At 42.2% G+C, this 16,837-nt stretch overlaps 1 protein-coding gene across 2 annotated transcripts in view; it reads right to left on the reverse strand.

Moving 5' to 3' along the window:
- LOC141008897 (C-terminal-binding protein 2-like) overlaps nucleotides 1-16,837 on the reverse strand; it is a 74,909-nt gene that overhangs the window by 15,040 nt on the left and 43,032 nt on the right. For both annotated transcript variants that reach the window (XM_073481255.1, XM_073481256.1), the window contains one exon: nucleotides 84-238. In XM_073481255.1, the coding sequence (XP_073337356.1) occupies nucleotides 84-238 (155 nt within the window). The remainder of the gene's footprint in view (nucleotides 1-83; nucleotides 239-16,837) is intronic.

Raw genomic sequence — 16,837 nt, forward strand, 5'->3', positions numbered from 1 at the left:
GATATAGATCAAATTAAAGTAATGAAACCCTGTTGTTTTCTAGCAGTAGGAATTGTATGACATGTGAAAAGTTATTTTTGTACCTTTTCGTGTATCTCCTGTGTGGACTGGGCGTCGCAGAAAGCCACGGTGGCCAGATCTTTGAGGATGGGCATCTCCACGGTGCAGTCGCGACCATCCAGCAGCGCCACCAGGGGGCGCGGGTGCATAGGCCCATTCATAATCTGGGGCCGAATACCTGCAGAGAGAGAGAAGAGAGGGAGTTAATTATTTATGTCTGGCACACACAGTCAAGTGAGCTGCAGAAGAAGCAGTAAAATGTAGGAAAGGCACCCAACAGCAGGAAGTGTTTACACAGGCTGCGACTGTGTGTGTTTTGTCTGTGTGATGGGATACATCAGTAACACACACACACACACACACACAACTACACACACCTGACCGTGTGTAGTCCTCTACTTTAAACCACTATCATCATCTCCCTTACCTGGCAACACTGGTCGATATCACACACACACACACATGCACAAACACACACTCTCACACTCACACACACACACCGTGTTGGCGATATGAATACCCCCTCTCTGGCTGTTATCCACACTGTTACCAGGCAACAGGTCCTTTCACCCCATGAGGTCATCACCTCCATTATCCTATCACCATACAGAAGCCGGCAGGCCTTCAGTGTGTGCTCCTGTGTGTGTGTGTGTGTGTGCTCCTTGTGCACAGTTTACCACTTAGAGGCACAATATGTAACACTGCTGCATGAAGTTGTCTAAAAAACAATCATAGCTTTGTTTTATATCTTTAGTTTAGTCGTGTACTGACATTATCCTCAATGTTTTCAACTCCATGTTCAAACTCAGAGAAATCCATGATTTTATTCAAGGTGTTACAGTTTCATTTGGTCGCCTGTTACTATAACGTCTGAGAGAGAGTCAGGAAGGAAGCAGGCGAACGTGACTAAACATAACATGAATAAAAACTGTTTCATCTGTGAGCATTTCTGCCTGAGTCACACAGATAGATGATAGATGATTAAGTATTGCTCATTCATGATGGAGCAGGATTATTTATTTTCATTGGCTGTGGTGGTTGTTTAACGATGAAGACAACTCCCATGATGCCATGCTACTTCACGACTTCTTTTGTTATTCTTTGAATTGAAAGACCAGTAGTGGCAGAAATTACATACTATGAATTGAACAGAACCAGCCTCGTTCCAACACAAGGGGCTGTACATTCATTATCGATTAAGATGCCAATTGTTTTCACGATAAATTGTTCGTTCTATAAAATGTCAAAAAAATGTGAAAAATGCTTATTAGTCATCAAAAAGCTTATTTTGCCCAACCAACAGTCTGAAACCAAAAAGACTCTTCATTTACTGTCATAACAGGCAAAGAAAAGCAGCACATCTTTGATAAATTACTGGAACGATTAACTGATTATCAAAATTTTTGGCAACCTATTTTCCTTTGATCAACTTCTGTTCTGCAGCTGTGTCTGACACCGAATAAAATCAGCATGTATTGGATAATCACATTCAAACTTGTGGTGGTTTCCCTGTTTGAGCTTTTTGGAGTTTCTGTTTTCTTCCTCACCTTGATGTTGAGCAGTGATATGGTTTCCCCTCAGGGAGAAAAGTGGCAAAAACTGCTGGAAATTACAAATGTGCCAGTACTGATAAACTCTTTCAAGGACTGACTGAATCAGCCGAATCTTCCAGAGTGCTCCAAACAACTCACTTTCCCTGATATCAACGTGCTGTTTAAAATAGTGTAACATCGAGGGGAAAAAAACTGACAGTGTGGACCCAAATTCCACCGAAAAGAGGGGAAAAAAAGAGGAAAAAGGAAAAAAGAGGAGGGGTCCGCACACCACCACTCTCTGGCTCCCTGCTGCCTGTTGTCATGGTGATTAGAGGATTTGGGCAGGATTATGAAATATTTTATTTAGTGACATCTGCGCTGCTGGAGAGGACATCCAAGCCTGCTCGCTCTGTGTCCGTCTCTGTAACTCCGCCAGATTCGGGAAGCAAGGACAGTGTTTGTGACCTACGCGGCTACAACATGCTAACATATGTACTTTAAACAGATCACGTATGTATAATGGACACAACAACACAAAATGTAAATATGGTAGGTTTTACCAGTTATTTGGGCTTCAGCTCTGCACCAGGAGGCTCATTTTCTGTTCTGCATTATAGAAAGGGTTGCATTGATTATTGATCCAAGTTTGAGGAAGATGGTGCATTTTCTGGTGCTGTGCTGCAATTTATGGGCCCTGAAACCCATTTTCTTAATCAGCTTGTTTATACGAGTGATGTTATCCTACCTGAATGCAAACCCTTCTGCCAATGTTTTCTATAGATTTCTATATTTGTGTGTTTTTCTATGCACTTCTCACTGGTATAAAAACATATGTCAGAATCAGGCTAACATCTAAATCTAAATGTGATGGCAGCTGCTGGATTTGCTCGTCTATGTTGCCAGGCCACTGTAAAAAAAACTAAAATCTGATCACACCACACCCACACAGTCCTGATGAAGCAGATTAGCGGAGATTTTGAGTGCTAAACTCTTCAGAAATAAATACCAATACTGATATTTTTTACTTGATACTGTGATTGTGGCTCATTCAGTCATGAATACTTCTTTCTTATAGAAAAATCCTCACATTTGACATCAAGTTTTCAGGCACAAACTGCTCTTTGTGTGAACTCAAAGTGAAATGATAGCGAGCAAACTTGACCATTTCGAAAAAGACTCCTAATGAAATGTTATAGAAAATGTAGATTCACATCAGGTTCACACACATCTCTGTGGTGCCACATGTTCTGAAGATAAGCAGCGCTAAAGCGAAAAAAGCACACGCTGGAAATTATGCAGTCTTTGATGCCTTCACACACAAATCTGCACACACACAACACATTTGGACTAACAGACTACCTGTGCTAAAGCTGTCAGAGAGAACTGGAAACAGGGGATTAATTAAAAACAAGAGCTCAGCAGTATGTCATTAATATCACAGCTTTGACAAACTGACTGGATTTTCTGGTGTTAATTCATCTAATAACTGGTGGCGTTTTTTCTCACTGTGTCTTTCTCTGTTCCCATCAAACCACAGAGGGAGGCAAAACACATTCTGACATCTGAGAGGCGAGAAACTGAAGTGTGTATCAAAAACTCTGTGCAAGCAGAGGTGACGTGTTGAGAAGAAGAGTTGACCGCTCGGGGAATTAAAGATGAAGAACGACGAGAGGAGGGGAGCAGTGAGTAGCAGGAGGAGGAGGAGGAGGGAGCACGACTGTGTCTTCGTATCTCTCAAAGGATGGCTTGTAAGACACTATTGATCACATTTTTCTGGACGGGCCTTGAAAGGGAAACTCCATCACACATGAAGTCCGGTTTGCTCGTCGGGAGGAGCAACACACAGCATGTGAAATCTGCTGCGTAATGTCTCCTGTGACTCTGGAGGGAGCTTTCCAAAGTTGTAAACAAAAAAATAACCCTGATGATGTGATAGCAATGTCATCAGTCTGAAAGATGTCTAATGAAAGAAGCTATCACACTGCATGATGGGAAATGTAGTTCATAATGTTTTTGGAGCTATGTACTAAAAATCAGGATATCTTGGCTGGGTGTTTTTTCAATTTTGATTATCGTCTTTTAAATCGGTTCTTTTGTGAGTTTCCAAACTTTATGAAATACTACAGTAGAAGTACCCAATTGTAATTTAATTTAAGCTTCGAGCCTTGACATATTAGCGTATGTCGCCCTCGTTGTTGACTGTCGGCATTAGTCTGCCCTTGTCGGCAGCTTTTGTGCCCACTGAGCATGCCGAATCTGAAGCGGAGCCCGGCGGTGATATAAATCACTTTGATTGGCTGTTGTGAGCCTGTCGCTGTAGTATCCATAATTTCACCCAACAGATGAGCTATGAGTTATTTCCTCCAAGTGCAGCTTTTTGGCAAAGACACGGGAGATGTGAAGCGATGCAACAGTCGCCCTGCATCGCCACTAGTTCCTTTTTGTCGGTTTCGTGTGTCCGGGCCTTGTCAAGACAACAAATGACCCGACCTGGACCATCACTGCTCTTTGATTGTGGAAAAGTTTAAATGATCCGTTCAGAGGTGCAGATTGTAAGATTGCAGGACGGCCCGACCTACCATCCAAAAGCGTCAGTGTTTGACGACCTGGGAATGAGACTCAACAATCAATTTTCTTTCTCCAGACTCGCTCTCTGCAGCTTCAGTCGTCACTTGACGCTTATCTTAATGAAATTATGTTCTGTTAGTTATTTTGGGCTTTTTCTCCACATACTTTTGTTATTATTGCTTTGCTTTTATATTTTATGTTTGCTCACTTTGTCTCGGTTCTGTGTTGACTTTATGAGGTGAGAGCTTTATGACTGTTTTGTGAGCCACTTTATAACTGTGTTTTATAAAACGCTGCTGCAGAGATGAAGAGATTATACTTTTATTATATTTCATCATGTAACAGTCATTAACAATATTATTATTGTGCTGCGCGCCTAATAAAAGCAGAGCTTCATAAAAGCCTTACTGGTACATTGTAAGAGAAAAATGATGAGAGGAGAAGAATGGCGCATAAAAGGAAAAGGTTAAAAGAAATAATGTGGAAGAAGTGACCTCGATCTTTCAGAGTTTATGCTGAGAGTGTGCATTATTCTCACCACAGAGGCTCATTGTGTGTGTGTGAGTAAGTGTGTGTGTGAGTAGCGGGACTGCTTTTCCAAACACACCTGTGGCTCGGCAGCTCTCCCCGCGCCTCCTCATCACACTCCTGCAGAGTTCATTATCACAGCTCAGACTGGCTGAGGGAGAAAATACTTCTATCACCTAACAGTCACACACACAAGGAAGACGTAACACACACACACACACCTCCTATGTGCACACCAGATGAAAGTAGACACAAACAGCGATGAAACCATCACTGACTTATACTGTACACACACAGACAAGAAGCAGCTGGTGGGGAAAGACAGCGTCACTTGTAGGAAATAGGTCAAAATGCTTTTGATTAATTATTTCCTGGTGGCTAATAGCCTTTCTCCAGACTAATAAGGCAGAACGTGGCACCGCATTTAACACATGATGAATCTGCGGGTAATTAAGGCCTAACAAGGCTGTTAATGAGGGTCTTAATGAGTCGGATACCTGGCCGGTAATTTTCAGGAGCACGTCGGTTTTTGGACAGAAAGAACTCAATCTTCCCTCAGTCACTCAGCCAAAGAAAAAAAAACTGACAGTGTGTTTATCATACATGAGGAATTGTGTGTTTTGTAGAGTTAATGCAGTGAATGATGAAAGAAATACAAACACACACTCTGTTGGAGAGGCGTTGTTGACTGAGACTCGGTAATGGCCTCTTGTCAGCGTCCCTCCAGGGATTGTCTGTCACACCAAAGTTAATGAGTTTTGGGGTTTGAGTCTCTAGTCTCACGCTGTAAGAAGTACACCACTCTACAGTCCCCACACTGACACTGCAGGTCGAGCTGAATCCATCGCCATTTTGAAGTTTTTAACCAATGAAATCATCAGTGACGAGCCGCAAGCACACTGACAGTGCAAGAGGGAAATGTTATCTAGAAATAGAGCTGAGCGCTACTCTCAGGTCCTCTGTGTTTGCTCGGCACTCCTTGATTCAATTTCAAATAGTCAACAGAGCAAACATCTCTTCCTCTTCTTCTCTTCCTCTCGCTAATGCCTCATTGATCGGCATGTACCGGCTGTGCTCCACCTTTCACAGGGTGCATCAGAAACACTTTCAACTGCAGCTAAACATAAATGTAGTGTTCAGCCTCTTGCAAGTCTCCTAGCTAAACGAGCAGTTTTACTCAGATTAAATGAAGCTGCCCTACACCTACACACTAGAGATGTTAATGCCTCGCTTAAAATTCACTAAGTTGTAGATCAGATAGAAAAATTGTATCAGGGCTGAGGGTCTCCTCTGGCATACTTTCACACAGTGTCAACCTCTTACACTTAACTCTCCCGCAAGACTCCTAAAAATGTTTTTATCCGATGTTTTAATTAGCTTTTCTGATATTTATTTCTCTACTGTATTTATTTTTCAACCCTGTCATACTGCAGGCAAAAAAGGTTTGTTTTGTTTTTGGGATGGTTGAAGTGCTTGGATAAGGAAGGTCAAGGTGTATTTTTGACAACGACGTTGATATTGTAAATTGTAGCTTGGTTGGAAACTAATACGAAGACTTTTGAGAAGAAAAAGAAAGGGTTGAAATCAATATAAACTAGAATGGGACTCAGTAGATTGCATACCTCCACCAAGGCCCAACAGTAATGTATGTAACAATTTGTAGCAATTTACACATTAATTACTTTTTGATTGCCCATACGTGAGCAGATTGTAACGTGACAAGAAAAATGAGACCTTCCCCGTCTCTCTCGGTTGCCTATAGAAGCCTGTGGACCATTTGTTTAAGTTGTTTCATGCTGCTGGACTGTTGATTTCCTTGTGAAGGACTCTGGTAGGATTTTCCACGACAGTCCAAAGGATGTGACCTGATGCACATTCTCGTGCACCTCGTCTGAGCTCCTCTCTCCTCTCTGCTAACGGAGGGCAACAGCAGCCAACCAAAGTTTAGTAATCAAGTCCGCCAACATAAACTAACGACTTCAAGCACAACACAGAAGTTCCACAGAGCCTCATTAATTAAATCAAGCCTTATCACCGTTGGTACCTTTATGAATCCCCTTTGTCTCCGCTGCACATTGCTGGTAGTTGCAGGTTTCTACCGTTGCTACTGTAAAGTGGCTGTAAAAAAAGACTTACCTCTATGAAAACATATTTTATTTGGATCTGCATCAAATTGTACTTACTCAGATACCAGCCACCTAAATAGGTCTGACTTCATTTTATCTAGATCCACGCATTATCCTCTGAGAAAATAATGAAAATGTTGGAAAACACCCTCTCTTGCAATGTTAAGGAAAGTGAGAAACAAAATCGTGGATCCGCACCAAAAATTAATGGGGCCTATTCTGGGCTGAGACCCATCCTCCATCCAAGTTGCGTAGAAATCTGATCAGTAGTTTTTGTGTGATCGTGCTGACAAATCAACCAGCCAACAGCTGAATGGTGCTATATAAATAAACTTGCCTTGACTTTTGTCTATTTACTTTTGTTTGTAATTTCACATTTGCTTTGGCAATGTAAGCGTCTGTTTCCCATGCCAATAAAGCCCCATTTGAACTTGAATTTAAAACTTTTTTAAAGGCCTTCAATGACTCACTTTGTTATTTTCTTAAATTAAATCACTTAAAATTTTTCATTTGGACAGCAGAATGATCTCATTACTGTCTCACTGATATTAAATTATCCAGTCCTAGAACATTTTGTACATGGAGAATTCTGAGTTAATCAGTCAATAAATAGGCCAAACAGCCTATTTTATATGTGAACATGTTAAGGTCACTATGTTGTAAACTTATCATAGACACAAATAATCAGTTCCGGTAGTTGTATTACATTAATTGCCTTTTTTGGTCACTCCAGGCTTCTGTAAACTCAATGTTGATTACCACAAGACCATTATTGGTCCTTGCGGAATATTATAGGACTATTACAGAGACTCAGAATTAGCTCGCAGCTGCAGACGGCTGTAATAACAGTCATCTGTTGATGTTAAACGTGAGCGGGTAACAGTTACCTCATGTCTGTTTATTTCTGATGATTAACTTAAGAGAATCAAGCACATTTTTATCTAATGATTACGAGAAGTCGATCCGGTTTATGTTGAGATCATGAATTTATTATTTTATAATCATGACAAGGTTGTTATCGAGAGATCATGAAATAATTATACTGTAATTATAAAACAAAGAAACACACACAAACGTCTTCACATTCAGGTGGCAGGTTATGAATTTTTAACCTGACAGAAGTGAGACTTATTCCAATAATTGATCGCACACACATGGCAGCACTTGCAGGCCAGAGGTCCAGCTACTAAAGAATGAAAAACTGATCACATCTGGATCTTTTTCTTCACTTCACTTAACTCTTCTCTTGCCAATGTTCTCTCTGTTTACATCCACGTCGCTCTCTCCCAGTTGGGTCGGCACCAGCCTGGGGAGTTTGGCCGCAGCGTGCCAGCCGCCCCACCCGGCAGCCAGACCCAGAACCTGGACCATAGGAAACAAAAGCAAAGCCTGTCCAAACAGTCCCACCCAACACCAGACAGAACACCAGACTCACTTTAAGAGGGACCGAAAAGCACAGCGGAGCCATTTTTCAAGTGCCCATTGGCTGTTACGTAAACCTTGCAGGCAGCAGGAACAAGACAAAACGATGGTTTACATTAGGCGGCGGAATATTTTGGCTGGTAATCTTACGGATCAAGATGCAAATTGCTTGTTTCAATTTCCTGTTATTGTACCCAAAGCATTTATCATAGCACAGCAGCCAGCATTGTTTGTACGCCAGCAAGTAATAAAGAAACAAAGCCAACAGCTTGACAAACTAAATCTAAACTGTTTTCAGTGTGACAGCAGATAGTGTAGGTCATGTGTTGCTAACATCCCTCAAGGGAAGCTTCAACGGACTACGGGCTGATATCATCCTTTCGCCAGCGCTAATCACAAACTGGATGATTCGACAGGAAGTTTGAAAACTTTTGGCAGAGCGGGCAAGAGCGACCACAAATGGATTACAGATGTTCCAAACTAAAAAGCCTTTCTGGATTCTGACAACAGAAATAGAAGTCATCTTTTCAACAAAAAAAAAACTAGTAGAAATGTGCCTCTCCTTAGTGAATACGATCTGGTGTCTAATTCTCTCATTTGGAAGGGCCGATCCTGGAAAAGCAGCTCAGAGAGACGCCAGACGCTGTGAGTCAGAGTTTTCAGAGGGAGAGGGATCATTTCCTAAATAGAGCGAAAACAATCAATGAAAGAAAATAAACCTCAGCTCAAACTGCTGTTTCTCCCCGTGGGTTTGGAAACCAATCTTTAAATTGATGTTTAATAACATCGCGCTACATTAGTTATCTTTATTCCTCTGCTCTCTGACAGATTGTGTGCTTTGGTTTCGTGGTTTCATGGATCTCCAACAGGCCTCGGCTGGTTTACAAAGACTATTTCATTTAGGAAGTTAATGCACTCCCCGCAGATTTACTTGTGGCTTGTTTGTGAGGTTGTTACACACTTTGAAAGGTAAATGGTCCACTCTGGGACTACAGAGTCACATTAGCTTACCTGCGCTATTGTGATTTCCTGAATAATTACACTGTGTGCTCTGCCATCTCGAATCTCAGCTAATAGCCCTCGGAGACAGTTTAGTATTCTCACCTCACAGCGGAGTGACACACTTTACAGTCTCTCTTTTAAATCCTGATGTCACTTTCAACTGACTCTCAATAACAGGCCACATCTTCTTGCAAACCCTCCCTCTGTGTCCCACCTTCGTCCCCCACTAGGTGATGAAATGCTCCTCAAATTCTTGAACTGGTGTGATACATGCCACGGAGGCTCCCGCTCCGTCCACCGCATCAGTGGAACAATAAAACTGCACAAACAAAAGGAAGTGAGGAAGATTTTCCATGGCACGATGATGTCAGGGCCACGGCGGCGGTCGCTGGGTTCACAGCGAGCTTTGAGAGAAAAACTACTCTGCAGTTGACACAGAGCCAAAACGGGCTCAGCGGGCTTAGGACCAACAGCTGGTTCTGGTTACCTAGCAACTCCCAAGCTGGGGGCCTCAGTGATGGGATAGTCCGAGAGCGAGAGGAGGGGGAGGAGGAGGGTGCAATGATAACCCAGCGGGGCTTTCTTTGTGGCAAGTGCAGCAGTGAGAAAGGAAATTCATCCAATCTGGCCACCCAACCTGGCAACCCAAACATGGAGGTTTGAAGAGAAGCGCGTTTCTCTATTTCTCTTTACATCAGGAACTCAAATACGTGCTCGCTGTGGCCCAACACGGCTCAGTACGGCGACACACAGAGTTTGGCTGCACTTACTTCACACACACCCACAGACGATAACCATTAATGACCAGTGATTATCAGGGATGTCACACATTTTGTTAAATTAAATGTCCAAGGGCATTCACAGCTCTCAGTGCCAATGTGCCTTCTACTCTCCTTCTGGTCCCTTAGTGCTGTTTCTGTACGTACACCTTACATTATAAAACAGCAGTGTTACACTCTAACTGTGTGCGTACATGTTAACAAGAATCCGGCGCCTGTATTCTTGGGAGTGTCTACTTTCTTGAGTGTGTTTACGATCCCCTGGCATCCCTAGAAAAAGAGGGGGAAGTGTAATCTTTTTTTCTTGGCAGACTCGCCTCCTCCAGGCCCCCACCGGACCCTATCAGCGCCCGGCTACACCGACGCCACCCCGGCCTGTCTCTTGTTCCACTATGTGGACACACAAAGACCCTGTTTGTCCTCCCCTCTGCCTGCTCTCCTCCAAACTTATCACCACCCAAACGCCCAGCCAAGAGGGGTGAGGGAGGGAAGAGATAAAAATGCTGAGAGAGAGAAAGGGAGGGCGAAATTGCATGTAAAAGTATAAGACAGAAGGGGGGAGGGAGGGAGGAAGAGGAAAACACACGCTGACATAAAGATATCACAGGTGGTGTCAGTCCGAACACAAAGTGAGCGAGAGGAGCATCCATCCATCACCATCTCCTCTTTAAATGTCTTTTGTGCTTCGCTAGCAAGGCCTAAAAACAACTGTGGTCCTGAGACAAAAGCAGCTGTCAGTGCTGATGAACAGCAGACCGTGCAAACACACACACACACACACACACACACACGAACACACACAAGAGAGTGTGTGCAGGTCAGGAGTATGTTTACACACAAACCTGTCAAGAGAAAGAAAAAAGGAATCTAGGCTGTGTCATCCACATCCACAGACAAAAACAACAAGTATAAAACACATCTGAGGAAAATATATAGAATCTTTAAAGAAGACAGATTGGTTAAAGGACATTTTCAGCAGGACTATTTTTAGGGCTGTGAGAAGAAACACCACAGTAAAGTGCAGACAACAAGGTAGGACCAGGCAATATATTGATATAATGTTACTTATTGTCTTAAGGTTTTTGGATATCTTTATATCCTGATATGGCTTAAGTGTTGTTTTTCCCTGGTTTTAAAGCTGCATTACAGTAAAGTGGTGTCATTTTCTGAACTTACGAGGCTGTTTTCCTCGTTCTAATACTCATCTTTACCCACTTAGTCATTATATCCACATCACTGATGATTATTTATCAAAAATCTCATTGTGTTAATATGTTGTAAAAGTGCCAATAGTCATCCCGACAATACTGTCACAATATTGAAGGTATTTGGTAAATAATATTGTGATATCTCATTTTGTCACCCATTCCTAACATTTATGAAATGCTTTTGAGGAGATATATATATATATATATATATATATATATATATATATATATATATACAGTATAGAGCAATATATCAGGGTAAACAGGGTACATATTAAAATCAACCAAGTGCCAAAAGCAGGTAGTTTTTCCGATCGGCGCGGTTATTCACCACATGGGCGGGTAAATGTTTGTACCTTAATAGTCACGTATTAAGAACCTATGATGAAAGTGTGTTTTGTCATTCACTGTTTCTGGCTGCTACCTACAAGACACAAGGACTCCATGGTGCATTCAAGATCACCTCATAAACTCCAAAATCTTGACTTGAATGGCCATAAGCAGTGTTTTAAGATTTTTTTTTTTATTTTCCTTTGTTGAAATCATAGGCTTTAATAAGATGGTGCCACTCAGTCTGGCTTCCCAATCTTGCCCCGTGGCCACTCGAGGTATTGCAGCAAAACATTTCCCTGCAGCCCAAAAAGCATTTTCCTCATTGACCACCATTATAAAAGAGACATCTGTAGAACTGTCGACAGGACACCGAGACCTGCAAACAAGGTTGATTATGACTTTCCATTATGAGTTTTTGATCTATGGCATCACAATGTAAAGTCTATGGGCCGACGGGAACTCATGGTCGGGGCCAGCGGGTGACACTCTACTGCGCATGTTCAATGGAAATGATAACCAGGAAGTAAACCTGGAAGCTAGAAAACATTTTTGGCCTATGGTTGAAATACATAGGCCTACATCTGTCATTGCTTTTTTGGGTATTTAAACTACAACATTTTTAATATTTAGATGCCAAAATCATAGCAATATCCCATTTATTTCTAAACAGGCAGATTTTTACAGCTTGTACAACAGGTTAGAGCACCTCTGTGATCATTTTCCAGATGTTTTACTGCATCATTTTTTAATAATTAAATACTAGTCATACTCATCCCCCATATGTATGCATTTTGGCCCGAAAAATATATGCTTGGCTGAAGGATTTTTTTTTCTTTTTGAGTCAAAAACGTCTTCAGACACCGTTTGTAAAATATTGCGATATTAATATTTCAAGCATTAAAACAAGGCGACGTCATCAGCTCTGAGAAAAACAGGAGGAGTTAGCTGCTGTTTATGAGCCAGTGTTTTGATACTTAAATGGAATTTCCACCGGGATATTTCACATTGTTTTTATATAATTTTAATCAAAATCAGCGGTAAGTAATCCACAAATTCAAAAGGCAAAGATCAAAGCTAACGAGCCCCAAACACCTCTCTATATCCACAGTACACTCCTGAATACACGTCCTGTGACAGACAGCGTTCACACACAGAAACAACCATCAACACGCTGACGCTTCTGTGACCTTTGACCCCTCAAACGACGACCCATCCAATCTCACCCTCCTCTCGCTGCCGTGCAGAGTTGTGTGGTTTCAAACCGAGAGAAACACTCACACACACACACACACACACACACACACACTGTTTTCATGACACACTTCATTGCAAAAACATAAGAGGCTCATTAGCCTTAAAGCCAAATCCCACACACCCCCTCAACCTCTCGCCATTACACACACACACACACACACACACACACACACACCACAGCTTTTTATTATTACCCCTCATGAGTACATACACACACACATACATGCACAAGACGATGTGAAACATGCTCCTTGCCTGGGAAATGCTGCCTCCACATTCTTCAAATCAGGAGCTGCACATGGCAGAGGAAACGTAGTGGAGAGGGATGAAAAAAGTCGGGTTTGAGGGGGATTCTCACACAGTATGCCCTGGGGGGGTTATCCTCTCCTCTCTGCCTCCCCCTCCAGCCTCCCTCTTGTCTCCTCTTGCTCTCCCACTGCTTGTTTCCAAATCTGTCCTCCTTCGTCACCTCACCCCCAGAACCTCCATTTCTCTTTTTCTAGATGAATGAGCAGGAGGGGGAGGAATGGAAGGTGGCACAGGAGGGCAGTGGGTGAGGACGTAGGAGAGCGAGAACTACGATCGTCACCCCCCCTCCTCCACGCGGTCAAAGCCTCCAACTCCTTTAATCTCCAAAGAGGAGGGGAGAGGAAGAAAAATTGGATCTCTACTCGTCTTCAGCAATCAGCACTTCTGTGCGCTCTCCTCTTTCCGCCTCTTCAGCCAGATCACTTGTATCTTTTTCTCCTCAGCCTCCTCTCTCTTCCCCGCTCCGTCACCCTCTTCTCTCTCCCTTCACGGCAGGTTTGGGCTATTCATTCAGATGTCAGGCTCACTCCGTCAGCCTTTTGTTGCGAGTCACAGAAAGACAGAGAGAGAGAGGAGAGAGAGAGAAAAAGAGAGGAAGGGGTGGGGGGAGAAAAAAATTGGAAAAGACGAAAAAAGACAAGCCACAGCTATGCAGGGGAAAAGAAAAGAGGGAGGTAAATAAAAGAGACGAGAGCGAGAGAAAAAAAATCCTTGAAGAGCACCAGTCACAGCGAGAGGTGCAGCGCTCCTGGCACACGTACGACTCCCTCTTCCATTCTCTCCGACCTTCCCCTTCGCTCAACATATTTTCCTTCCCTCTTTTTTTTCCCTCCCCTCCCTCCCTGCCTTTCTGTTTTATTATTTGTGATCTGGCCCTCACGGTCCTTTAAGAGTGCCAGCCCCTTTCTCTCTCCCCCCCCCCTTCCTCTCACAGTCTCACTCCCTCTTGCTCACAAACTCTCCTTCATGATCACAGTCTGCGAATTTGATCCTGCTCACTCCTCGCTCTTTAACATGAGCACGAGTTGATTGGTTCTGCCGTTCAACAAGCAACTGAGTGGCTCATTTGTAGGCTTCGACATGGGAATGTTGCTCGGCGTTCACATCGATACTTGGCATGTTATGGCATAAAGGACCGAGACAGGTGATGATGTTTCACACAAAGATGAAAATAGAGCACTCACGCTGGAGAAATGAATTCCCAAATGTAAGAATAGCTCCAAACACATATAAACACACCTGCACACCTGAGCTCTCTGGGGATCAGAACAGGCAGGAAGTGTGTGCCGTTTCCTACATGTGAACTTATGGTAACACTTTGGAAAATCCTTCCAAGAGTCTAACTGATCCAGAGATTTAACCCCTGAGCACAGGAGTAACAGATTAACATGTTTACTACTACGCTAGTCTGAGAGGGCGGCCTCACACCAGGCCACTTTAACTCTGACAGACGCCTTAAAAGGGATTTTCATAATGAAGGTTAAGACGTCTGCCCTGGTTGTTAGGTCGTCATATGTAAACACAACGCGGATTTTGTAGAAGGAACATGTCCTCTGGTGCTGACAGTTCAGTTTTTTTTTATTCTTTGGAATATTTCGTTTATAGTTGATAAACTGGCCCCTTGCAACATTCACATGAAGATCTGAAGATCGCAGGACTGATGGTTGGACAAAATACAATAAGCAACTGGAGATTGTGATTGACATTTGTCACAATTTCCTGATTTTCAGTGTAATCGATAATAACACTAAAGCCAAACTAAAACACTAAACTTTTTTGCATTAGAATATTAATGACAGGTACATCAACAGGACTAATGTTATCAGCTTCAGTTAATTATTGTCATGTAAGATGCACTTTTAGGTAGATTTGTACCCTAACTTTCTTAATTCAAGATCCCCTTCAGACATGTTTTAATAATAAGTTAAGTAATAATTATTTGTGTCTGATATCGTTTTTCATGTTTAAATTCAAAAGCATTGCATCAACTCCTTCTCATGTATTGAAAAATCCATAATCTATGAATATGCAAATTTTGCTCATTTATATAGTTTAACTAATTGACACAAGATGTCTCCAAATGCCTCCATTCTCTGTATTTATGCACTGCAGTGTTTCACGATTTCATGTCACACTTGTGTACGTTGCATTTTGAATGTTGAATTATTCACTTCCAAACTAATTTTCACCTCCTTTAGCAGATTAATGTGAAACAATCTTCAAGTGCAAAGAGGAGGTGAAGAAATCACCCTCATAGTTCAGGTGTAGCAATTAGAGCTAGATGCATAAATCGTCCAGGTCAATATACTAACCCACATTAGCTTCTTGCAGATATATCAGTATCTGAATATATGTCAGCTGATGAGACTGCAAGAAATTCCAGTACAGAATTGCTAAACTAGGTTTGAGGTCTTTTAGAAAAACTCTTCATTAAACAGTTTCTCCACTTCTCGCTCAGTAAATGTCTTGCTTACAATTAAAAAAAATTGTTTTGTGTGTGATGACATGTATTATAGTATATCTTTGATATATCACTATCTAACAAATATCAATTTCAGTATCACCCGCAAATCTCCAGTATAAGTCGGGCTATAGTAGAAATGAAAGGTGATACAACTAAATTAATGAATTAGCGCTGAACAGTTCTGTAGATACAGTTGCTCAAGTCATTTATGAAGCAAAAATGCCAAATCTTTGCTGGTTCAAGCTTCTCAGATGTGAAGATTTGCCATTTTTCTCAGTTTTATGGCATTGTATATTGATTATCTTCAAGTTTAAGACTGTCAGACAAAAAAAGCAATGTGAAGACGTAAAAATGGGTTCTGATGGACAGTCTCTGTGTTTTCTGACATTGCACAGCCTATATGATTGATAGAAAAGCTAAATGACGGATTAACCAACAATGAAACAACTGTAATCTGTAATCCTCTAATGAAAATGAGCAAATGAATGGCTCAGCAGCAACGCTTCTGACTCACCAGGATTTTCAAGCGGAAGAAAAGTTACAGTAAGCAAACACTGAAGGGTAGTTTGAAAGTTTCTACCAATTAAAGAACAAAACAAATGCACTACATGCTGTTGAATTATTAAGCATTGTACATTAGTGTAGTGCGTGTTTTTACTGTAAGCTCAATAGGAGTGTGGTGAGTTTAAAGGGCTCCATTGAGGAGGTTTGGTTACAATATGTAACCAGAGCCTACAAACCAGGCGTGGAGAAAAAAAGGTCTCATTCATGAAAAGGGAGCAGTTGAGGGAGAAGGGCCTACTGAATAATCTGACCTCTAAAACTAACCGTCCCATCTGCCCCATGTGATCTACATGACGTGCTGCTGCCAAATGATAGAAGTACGAATGAGATGGAGGTGGTGGGGAGACTGGTGAGAGGGGCAGTGATATAAAAAAATGAGGGAGATGGCACAGCTGCAGGTGGACAACAGATGTTGAGTTTTTTTTTTTTTTTTTTTTTTTTGCCAGGCGATCGCAGCACATAAATTCTTGTTCTTCCATTCATACCCCGTCTGTGCATCACTCCACCTCTCCAACACCATCACTCTCCTCCTCCACCTTTTTATTTCTCTGCGACTTGAGCCAACTGGCCTGATTACAGAGAGGAAAGATGTAAAGAGGATGTGAGCGAGCAAGCCTGTGCGTGTGTGTGTGTGTGTGCATGAGAGCAAGCGAGAGGGAGGATGGGGGATGAATGGGGGTAGGCG

Source organism: Pagrus major, chromosome 15 (assembly GCF_040436345.1).
Source record: "Pagrus major chromosome 15, Pma_NU_1.0".
Taxonomy (NCBI): domain Eukaryota; kingdom Metazoa; phylum Chordata; class Actinopteri; order Spariformes; family Sparidae; genus Pagrus; species Pagrus major.